The 10,717-nt window shown below is 52.5% G+C and overlaps 1 protein-coding gene across 1 annotated transcript; it reads left to right on the forward strand.

Annotated features, from left to right (window-relative positions):
- Nucleotides 1-12: 12 nt before the first annotated feature.
- On the forward strand, nt 13-8,866 carry LOC119140672 (gamma-secretase subunit Aph-1b-like). Its single transcript, XM_037372210.1, has 5 exons — nt 13-182; nt 4,840-5,010; nt 7,467-7,589; nt 7,932-8,059; nt 8,336-8,866. The coding sequence occupies exons 1-4, from the start codon at nt 49-51 to the stop codon at nt 7,996-7,998; spliced, it is 495 nt and encodes a 164-aa protein (XP_037228107.1). The 5' UTR covers nt 13-48; the 3' UTR covers nt 7,999-8,059; nt 8,336-8,866.
- Nucleotides 8,867-10,717: the final 1,851 nt, after the last annotated feature.

A 10,717-nucleotide genomic window follows, 5' to 3' on the forward strand; every position in this document is an offset into this window, starting at 1 on the left:
GTCGAGGTGAGTTGTTGGGTTCCGTCTCTGGTCTCGTGTCCTGTCGCCATGACGCTCGCCATCTTCTTCGGGTGCGCCTTCATCGCCTTCGGGCCGACACTCGGCCTTTTCCTCTTCACCATTGCCCGCGACCTGCTCCGTATCATCATCCTCATCGCCGGATCAGTCCCGCACCGGTGCCGGTACCGATGCGGGAGGGGCACTGGTGCCATCGTGGGTACTGGTGTGGGCGTGGAGGGGGCACTGGTGCTCGTATCGGTACTGATATGGCACCAGTATTGGTGCTGGTACCAGCGTAGGTGTGACAGGAACGTGACTGGTACTGGCAGAGTCACAACAAGGGGACTAGTGCTGGTGCCGTTGTGGTCACGACAGGGGCACCAGTATTCATACTTGTGTGGTTGTGAGCATGACAGGAGCACCAGTACTGGTGCCCCTATCCTTGTGAATGTGACAGGTGCACCAATATCCATACTTGTACTGGTATAATTGCAGGCACAGCAGGGGCACCAGTACTCACTCATACTGGTACTGCTGTAGGCATGACGGGGACACCAGTACTCATACTGGTGCCATTCTTTTCACAACCGGGGCTCCAGTACTGGTATTGTACTGGCATCGTTGTGGTCACTACATGGCACGGGCATGATGGAGAGCGACACTGGTATCAGTAATGGCATGGGGTCAGTAGAGCACTGGTACCAGTACTTGTACAGGGTCCTCTATCCTTCTAGCTGCAGGGGATGGTGAGGGAAGAAACAGGAAGAACCAGCAAATCAATACCTGGCTCCAAGCCTGGTGTCACTGGCAGAATTTTGGGTTTTTTGATCATGGGTTAGTTTACACGGCACCAGGCCTGCTGGCAAAAGATGGGGTACGCCTGTCTCAAAGGGGGAAAAGGATCTTTGCATGGCAGTTAGCAGGGCTCATTGAAAGAGCTTTAAACTAGATTTGAAGGGGGAAAGGGATAAAATCAGGCTCACTAGAGATAAGCTTGGGGTCACACCAGTGTCTGAGGGATGGTGTGCTAGCAAGGTCCTTCGGTCTGCCATCGCAGTGAAGGTAGGGGATGGAGATCCATTCAACAGCAAAGATGCAAGGGTTATTGATGTGTTAGAAACCATGGAAGCGCCTGAGAATGGTCACGTAGGAATTAGGGCTTCTCCTCCCAAAAAGGTGGCAGGAACAATAGCCCAGCTAAAATGTATCTACACCAATGCACGCAGCATGGGCAACAAACAGGAGGAGCTGGAAGCCATTATGTAGCAGGAAAACTATGACATAGTTGTGATAGACATGGTGGGATGACTCGCACAACTGGAGTGCTGCAATGGATGGCTATAAACTCTTCAGAAGGGATAGGCAAGGAAGGAGAGGTGATGGGGTAGCCCTGTATGTTAGGGAGTGTTTCAACTGTCTAGAGCTTGATGATGGTGATGATAGGGTTGAGTGTTTATGGGTAAGAATCAGGGGGAAGGCCAACAAGGCAGATATCCTGGTAGGAGTCTGTTATAGACCACCCAACCAGGATGAAGAGGCAGATGAAATATTCTATAAGCAGCTGGGAGAAGTCTCACAACAGCTAGCCCTTGTTCTCATGGGGGACTTCATCTTACCAGATGTCTGCTAGAAATACAACACAGCAGAGAGGAAAAAGTCCAGGAGGTTCCTGGAGTGTGTGGAAGATAGCTGCCTGACACAGCTGGTGAGTGAGCCAACTAGGGAAGGCATCCTACTGGACTTGTTTGCAGAGAAGGACTTGTGGATGTGATGGTTAGAGGCCATCTTGTGCACAGCAATCAAGAGATGATAGAGTTTTCAGTTCTTGAAGAAGGAAGGAAGGGGGTCAGCACAGCTGCTACCTTGCAATTCTGGAGGGCAGACTTTGGCCTGTTTGGGAGCCTGGTTGACAGAGTCCCTTGGAAGACAGTCCTGAAGGACAAAGTAGGCCAGGAAGGCTGGACATTTTTCAAGAAGGAAATCTTAAAGACAAAGACACAGGAGCAGCCTGTCCCCATGTGCCGAAAGATGAACTAGCAGGGAAGACTGGCCTGGCTGAACAGAGAGCTTTGGCTGGAACTCGGGGGTTGGGGGGGGGGGGGGGGGAAGGGGAGTTTGTGACCTTTGAAGAAGGGGCAGGCAACTCAGGAGGACTACAAGGATGTTGTGAGGCTATGCAGGGAGAAAAAGAAGGGCCAAAGCCTAACCAGAACTAATCTGGCTACTGCCATAAAAGACAATAAAAAAAAGTTTCTATAAATACATTGGCAGCAAAAGGAGGGCTAGGGAGAATCTCTAGCCTTTATTGGATGCTGGGGGAAACACAGTGGCAAAGGATGAGGAAAAGGCTGAGGTGCTTAATGCCTTCTTTGCCTCAGTCTTTAATAGCAAAACCAGTTATTCTCAGGGTACCCAGCCCTCTGAGCTGGAAGACAAGGATGGGGAGCAGAATGAAGCACCCATAATCCAAGGGGAAATAGTTAGCAACCTGCTACTCCACTTAGATACACATAAGTCTCTGGGGCCAAATGTGATCCATCCAAGGGTACTGAGGGAACTGGTGGAAGTGCTCACCGAGCCACCTTCAATCATTTATCAGCAGTCCTGGCTAACCAGGGAGATCCCAGTTGACTGGAGGTTAGCAAATGTGATGCCTATGTCCAAGAAGGGCTGAAAGGAGGACCTGGGAAATTACAGGCCTGTCAACCTCACCTGGGTACCGGGGAAGGTTATGGAGCAGATCATCCTGAGTGCTATCACGTGGCATGTACAGGACAACTGGGGGTTCAGGCCCAGTCAGCATAGGTTTATGAAAGGCAGGTCCTGCTTGATGAACCTGATCTTCTTCTATGACAAGGTGATCTGCCTAGTGGACAAGGGAAAGGCTGTGGATGGTGTCTACCTGGACCTTAGTAAAGCCTTTGACACCATTTCCCACAGAAACTGGCTGCTCATGGCTGGATGGGAGTACCCTTCGTTGGGCGAAGAACTGGCTGGATGGCTGGGCCTAAAGAGTGGTGGTGAATGGAGTTACGTCCAGTTGGCAGCCAGTCACAAGTGGTGTTCCCCAGGGCTCAGTATTGGGGCCAGTCCTGTTTAATATCTTTATTAATGGTCTGGACGAGGGGATCATGTGCACCTTCAGTAAGTTTGCAGATGACACCAAGTTGGCGGGGGGAGTGTTGATCTGCTTGAGGGTAGGAAGGCTCTACAGGGGGATCTGGGCAGGCTGGATCGATGGGCTGATGCCAGTTGTATGAGGTTCAATGTAGAGTGGCTAGAAGAAAATGGACTTATTATGAGCAATCCAGACCAAGTAACTTTGTTGTAATAGCAGGCCGAGCAGGCCGAAACTGTAGCAAGCTGCAAGTGTTGTGAAGGACATATGCAGGGCCAAGGAAGACAAAGAAACTGTGTATTCACAGAGAGATAAGAGAGTTGGACAGAAAGATGAGAAAAAACAGGATGCCCGCACAAGGGGGGAGCAGCGTGTGGGCACCAGACCGGGACCAATCATAGGGGAGATGGAAGCATGTGAACAAGTAGTTTTAACCTATCACCTTTTACATAACAAAGCCTGTGTAGCATGCGTATTTTTAGCTGGGGGTATAAATTGATGTGGGTCTATTAATAGCACCTGTAGAGTATAAATTGCGGTGAATCTATTAATAAAGTGGCACTAACTTGATCACATTGGTCGTATAAGTTGTGTCTGAGCCTTCTGCGTCAACAGTTCAACAAGAAGTGCTGGGTCCTGCACTTGGGTCACCACAATCCCATGCAACACTATAGGCTTGGGGAAGTGTCTGGAAAACTGCCTGGCAGAAAAGGACCTGGGGGCATTGGTCAACAGCCAGCTGAACATGAGCCAGCAGTGTGCCCAGGTGGCCAAGAAGGCCAATTGCATCCTGGCTTGTATCACAAATAGTGTGTGTGGCCAGCAGGACTAGGGAAGTAATTGTCCCCCCTGTACTCGTACTCAGCACTGGTGAGGCCGCACCTTGAATCCTGTGTTCAGTTTTGGGCCTCTCATTTCAAGAGGGATGTAGAGGTGCTGGAGTGTGTCCAGAGAAGGGCAATGAAGCTGGTGAAGGGTCTGGAGCACAAGTCTTATGAGGAGCAGCTGAGGGAACTGGGGTTGTTTAGTCTGGAGAAGAGGAGACTCAGGGGGGACCTTATTGCTCTCTACAACTGCCTGAAAGGAGGTTGTAGGCAGGTGAGTGTCAGTCTCTTCTCCCAGATAACAAGCAATAGGATAAGAGGAAATGGCCTCAAGTTGTGCTAAAGGAGGTTTACTTTGGATATTAGGAAAAATTTCTCTACTGAAAGTGTTGTCAAGCCCTGGAAGAGGCTGTCCAGTGAGGTGGTGGAGTCACCATCTCTGGAGGTATTTTAAAGATGTGTAGACATGGTGCTTAGGGACATGGTTTAGTGGTTGACTTGCCAGTGCTGGGTTAATGGTTGGACTTGATCTTAAAAGTCTTTTCCAACCTAAATGATTTTATGATAGGTGCACAGCAGGGGCAGTGGTACCAGGTCCACTGTGAGATCAGTAGAGTATGGTACTGGTACTGACATGGATATGAGCTTGGCAGTGGTATTGGTACTGGTGTGGGCTTGGCAGGAGCACAGGTGCCAGTTCTGTTTACCAGCAGAGGAGTGCAGGCACAGCAGCAGTACCAATAGAGCAGTACCACCAGAATGGTGCTGGGACTGATAGGAGAGTGAGCAAGGCTGGGGCACTGCTGTCAGTACTAGTACCAACACAGAGGGATGCAGGCATAGTGCTGATGGGCACAGGCATGGCGCTGGTGTCAGCAGGTGCACTCTCTCTTGCAGGGCTTTCTTTTGGCTGGTGTCGCTGCTGCTCTCCTCCCTCATCTGGTTTATCACTGTTAAAGTCAGCGACCCCCAGGATGAGCCGTTGCAGAAGGGGCTCTTGATATTTGGGGTGATGTTCTCTGTGTTGCTGCAGGAGGCCTTCCGCTTCCTCTACTACAAGCTCCTCAGGTAAGGGCATCTCTCACCCTGCTCCAGCACTGCTGAATGGTCCTTCTGCCCTCCCAGCTATGGCAGGTCCAGATTTCAGCTGGGAGCTCCTGAGTGGGGGAGTTGTAGAGCATGGCACCAGGCTGCCTCAAGTGGGTGGTACCTGTGTCAGTACATTGACCTCGAGCGAGCGGGTCTCGGGTGGCGGAGCAGCGCAGCCGTAAGGTCTAGAAGACCCAGGGCTGAGGTGGCTGGTAGTGTCTCTCTGAATTCGGGACAGGTAGGCTGTGGGTTTGGGCTGCTGTAGGATGTGTAATATCCTCTCTGTTGTGGTGACTAGCACCAGCAGTGCTCCTGTAGCTCAGATGGAATCTGGGGGTATACCAGGCACCAGGAAATGCCTGCTTTGCTGCATGGGGGATGGGGAAGGGTTAGGGATCTGCCCTCGTCTCCTGGCAAGTCTTGTTCCTTTCTTAGGGATGGCTTTGTGTCAGTGGGGACAGCCTGAAAGTGGTTTCAGTGCTCTGCGGGGTGGTGCATCCTTGCCAGTCCAGTGCTCAGTACCCTGGCCAGCTGTAGGCAAAGTCTGGGTGCAGCCTCAGCAGCTCCCGGCCTCCCTGGTGCTGCCTGCCCAGAGTGTGGGGGCTTGTGCCACCTGCTGGGTGAGCACACGCTGCACACTATACTGCTTTTGGATGGATGCTGCACTGGGCTGGGCAGGCAGACAAGGGGAGTTGATGCTGCAGTTTGTTATCGATTTGTTAATAAGTTAAGATTGATTGACTTTATTTGATTGATTAATTGATTTTATAAAACCATTTAATAAAATTAAAATATAGAAGGATAAGAAAAAAATTTTTTATAAGAAACTTATAGCTACACAGTAAAAGTTGTTATGAGATCTTCTGTACGTCCTGTACCAAGGCTAGAAGAAGGGGCTGGAACTATTGTTAAAACATAGGTAATAACTTTAGGGTTGAAAGGTTTCTTTGTATTTAACCAGTTTTCTGTACGCAGAGGTGTATTGAAATGTCAGAATATGAGATTAATGGGAACTGGGGAGAGTCGACTGGAACAGCTTGTAGGTGCCTGCCAAGAAATCGTGAACTTTAGTAAAAGGTAATTCCAGCAGGGGGAGATCGCGACCACCGACTCATATACCACCTACCCAAATCGTACCCCAGACCCATTTCTAGACCTTTCTAAGCTCTACTGCGCAGAATTGGATATAGGAGGAGAATATGTTAATGATTTACAGGAAATATCATGGTTATGCATGAATACTTAATGAATATGTATGAATAAGTTCTATATATGGAATCTGATTTTGGGACCTGGCGTGCGTTGATCGTGAGAGGACTCGCTCACGCACCCGGCCGTCAATAAAGAAGTGTCTGCTTATCTACATCACATTGGTGTCGATAAGTTCTTCATTCCAAGATTTCGGTAACAGTTGGCATCCCTCATTGCCCCCCCCCCCAGCGGTCCCCACCTTCCCAGCAGGCTGGGCACTGGCATGGGGCAAGGGGCTGAGGGAAGGCTGGGGGGGTCAGGTACACATGCTTGCACTGCTCCCTGTGGCAGGGTGCTGCTGGAGGTGGGCAGGCAGAGGGTAGCAGAACTCTGTGGAGTGGCCTCTAACACAAACCACTGCATTTCATTGCCCTGTGGCTCTCCAGCTGCAAATACTGCTGTTCTTCCAGGGCTGTGGAAACATCTGGCATCCTCCTCACCTGCCACACCTCTAGCTGATACAACTTATGAAGCCCAGTGCTCTCAGTTTCTCCCTCCAAAGAAATTTTCAAGCTCTTTGAGGTCTTCCCTGCTCCTTCTCTGTTTTTTCCCCCAACATCTTCTAAGAGTATAACTGCCAAGATCAGGTACACCCTCCTGGCATGCGCCTCCGATGCTGGCACTGGGGCTGTTTTCTGTGCGGGGGTGCTGCTTGCTTTGCACCCGACATCTCACTTGCCCCACCTGTGAGGCTGGCTTGCACTCGTGTCCCCTCTGTGGAAATTTTTCTGTGGCTTTGCACGGTTTTCACATGTGGTTTGTCTGGTGGTTCAGGGTGGTCCTGTGGATGGTCTCCAGTGGCAGGTGTTGCGGTTCAGTGATGGAGAGGTTACCAGTACAGTAGGATGGTGCAGAGTGAATCCCTGACTCCTACCTACTCTGTCCTGGTGCTGCACCGTGCCCTGGGAGGTGGCCAGGCCGCGTCAGCCTCCAGCATGCTCTCCCCTCTGCAGGCAGGCCATTGAGGGGCTGGTGGCCCTCAGTGAGGATGGCTGCTCCCCCATTTCCATCCAACAAATGGCATATGGTGAGTGCTGCACAGAGCAGCCAGGCAGGGCTGGGCATGGCGCTGGGGGTTAAGGAAGGTTTCTCACCTTGAAGCTGGCTGAGTCCTCCAAGGGGCTGGGAGGTGCCTGGGGTGGCCCTGGGTGGCTCAGGGCTTGATGGCATCCCTGTCCTGGCAGTGGCTGGCGTGGGCTTTGGGCTCATGAGTGGAACCTTCTCCATGATCAATCTTCTGGCAGACACATTAGGGCCTGGCACCATGGGCATCCACGGAGACTCACAGCTCTACTTCCTGGCCTCAGGTGAGCAACTGGCACCCTTTGCCCACATCTCTGCCCCACCACAGAGACAGCAGACCGGGGGGGGGGGGGCTGGGGCTCAGCCCCCTGTGCTCTCCCCTCCATGCTGCATCCTGCTGCCACTCCCCATACCCATCTGAGCCCTTTGTGGTCCCCTGTCACATCTTTCTGTGCTATACCCTTCTCTCTGTCCCATGGCCCTCTCTGCTCCTTTTCCCCATCCTTCCCAGTCTGACCCAGCAGTGCCCCTACTCCCCTTCTGCAGCTCCTCTCCATCCCTCCCCAAGCCTGGGCTGGGCTAGGGCAGGTGGCTCCCCAGTGACACCCCTCTGCTGCTTCCTGCAGCCTTTATGACCATGGTGCTGATTTTCCTTCACACCTTCTGGGGGATCCTCTTCTTCCACGGCTGTGAGCACTGGCGCTGGTGGGAGATCACAGCTGTTGTTGTCATGCACCTCACTGTTTCAGGGTTGGTGAGTAGCCAGGAGCAGAGCTCTGCACTGGGACCTATATTTGGGGATGGCTGTGGTGCATGCTGGTCCCTGTGCTGGGGGGACGACAGCCTTCAGCATTAGTGAAGCAGTTGGGTTTTGGGGATTTGCAGCTGTCCCTGCACAGGACAGGCCTTTTGCAAACTGAATGCCAAAGCTGGTGTCTCCTGTCCCGTTCTATTCATTGAGATGGCCATTCATCCTGGCCCTGTCCTCTCCTGCCTGCTCACCCCTTCCCTCTCCTACCTCTCTCCCTAGACATTTTGCAACCCCCTGTACATGGGCAGCCTGGTGCCCTCCTACCTGCTGATGGCTACCGCTGCCACTTGGGCTTATCTGCTCTCAGGGGGCTCAGCCCAGAACCTGCGGCACTTCCTGCTCTGTAAGTTCTGCTCCATAATGGGGACAGGGGACCCTGCAGGTTCCTCTGGGTACCTGGACCAGCACTGGGGTGGGGAGAGGGTGTCCCAGGGGCTGGAGCAAGGTCATCATCCCCTTTGGCTGCCGGACTAGAGGAGACACTGGGGTTTGGAGCCATGGTCAGGTTGTTGCCTCTCCTGGGGGAAGTAGATGGGGTAAGGAGTCTGGTGAAAACTGGCCCCCTCCCCTCTTGCTTCCTGCAGGTCTATGGAGCAGAGCCAGCCCTCAGCTGGAATCCTGAGGCCCCATGGGATGTTCCTGTCCCCAGCCATCCCTGTGTTTTTCATGTTGGTGTGATCATGGGGGGTGTCTGGCAGTCGTAGATCCCAGTTGCCTGAAGGTCTTGCTCCTGCTCTGTCCATCTCTGGTTTTACCACTTTGAAGTAGAAAGAGCAGTTCCTCCCCTTTCCCAGGTCCAGACCATTTTTCTTGGCCTCAGTGGGGCTGTGGAGCTCCCCAGGGCTTAGCTCTAGCTGTGCTGGAGCTGCTAGGAAAGGTGGGAGGCAGCCATGGGTCAGGGAATGCCCCAGCTACATCAAAGCTGGAGGGGAGCTGGGTGGGGGTCAGCCAGCAATGAAGCTGTGGCTCTGCCAATGTTCAGCTCTGCCTTTCTCCAGCCCTACCAAGCCACGGCTATGTTTTTCCAACACTGCACAAATAAGAGGAGGAAGTCCCAGATAGACAGAGGGCAGGGCCAGGCTGTGCAAGGAGCTCTGTACTGCTTGCTCTAGAGCTCTGCCTGGGGCACAGAGGCTAATGCTGTCTCTGCTGATCAGGAAGGGGTCCCTCTGCACTCCTCTGCTGTGGATCCAGCTCCACTAGTGCCTGTTCCTGCCCTACAGCTTCAGACTGGGTGTAAGAGACTGTGCCGGTGAGACCCACCATCACCACAGCAGATGTGTTTTCTCAACATTGCTATGGCAGGAAACTCATGCCATCACCACAGTGAATGATCTATCTATACATTGTTAAGGCAGGAAGATAACACCACTGCCACTGCAGAGATTTAGGAGACCAACTGATGCTATGGAGCAATGGGGGAGGCTGATCCTGCAAAACTTAACCAAACCCCTGTGCATGTGCCCAGACCTGGGGTCAGGGGGATCAAGGTGCCTGGAGGCCCCTGAGGAATGTTGGGCACGTACATCATTGCCAGGTGGAAGGTGTGGTGAAGTAGAACAGCTTGTAACAACTCTATAAAAAACGGAACCAACTAACATGGGACGGAATGTTCCCCCACCAGACTTGGAAACGGATCAGACTGTCGGGATGCTGCAACTCTGGGGTGGTAGCTATTGCTGTGAACTCTTTCCTTCTTTCTTTCCTTCCTTTCTCTCTTTATCTCTTGCTCTCTCTCCCTTTGCATTTGCAGATTTATTGTTGGGTAAATAAAGTTCCTTGGCTCTTGACTCTGTTTTGAGTCTTAATTCTGTTCCAGAGAATACAAACAGAACCATGCTCCGGTCTCAGACCGGCATGCGACACTGGGACAGCAGAGACAGCTGGCACCATGGGAGGCTTTTTTTTTAAATACATTTTAACCTTTTTAACCCCCCTTTTTTTTTTTAATAACAAATATTTGCTGAGGCCAGACACTGCCCAGGCAAACAGTCCATGTGAGCAGCCTGTGGCCAAGGGATGCTGGAGCACTGGCCCTCACTTGGCCCAGGGCAGGAGTGAGGGGAGATGGGGTGAAACAGGCTGAGCCAGCAGAACCAGGACCTCTGCAGAGGCATGGAGCTCACACGGTAGTGGTGGCTGCTGTGTAGATGACCTTGGATTTGGTCAGCAAGTTGAGCCTGGTGGGGGAGGAAGGGAGGGGGATGTTAGAGCAAGCAGGGGGTCCCTGCTAACTGTTGCTTATGTTGCAAGTCTACTAATGTTGCTGCCTGAGAGACCACCTTTAACCCCCCTTCCCATGTCCCAGACTGACTCCTGCCACTCCCTGGGGCCCCTCCCCCTGCATCTCCCTGTTGCTCTCTTGTAGCTGTACAGCAGGAAGGCCAGTGCTGTGATGGCAAAGAGCACCCCAAAGAGCATGGCCAGTGCATCCCCTGCAAGTGAGCTGAGCACAGGCCTGTTACACTGGGGACAGTCCCCTGTGGCTGCTGGACAAGGGAGATGGGGCAAGGCTGGAGAAGGCTGATGGCCCAAAGGCAGAAAGAACATGAAGGCAATTGCCTCAGCCTTCCTGGTGGGTATGCCCCCTGGCCACCTTCT

Source organism: Falco rusticolus, chromosome W, assembly GCF_015220075.1.
Source record: "Falco rusticolus isolate bFalRus1 chromosome W, bFalRus1.pri, whole genome shotgun sequence".
Taxonomy (NCBI): domain Eukaryota; kingdom Metazoa; phylum Chordata; class Aves; order Falconiformes; family Falconidae; genus Falco; species Falco rusticolus.

Excerpts from the sequence above, each read along its gene's own strand:
- LOC119140672 (XM_037372210.1), top strand. The coding sequence starts at position 49 with ATGACGCTCGCCATCTTCTTCGGGTGCGCCTTCATCGCCTTCGGGCCG. Across the intron at positions 5,011-7,466 it reads CTCTACTACAAGCTCCTCAG|TGGCTGGCGTGGGCTTTGGG; the intron begins GTAAGGGCATCT and ends CTGTCCTGGCAG. Across the intron at positions 7,590-7,931 it reads GCTCTACTTCCTGGCCTCAG|CCTTTATGACCATGGTGCTG; the intron begins GTGAGCAACTGG and ends TGCTTCCTGCAG.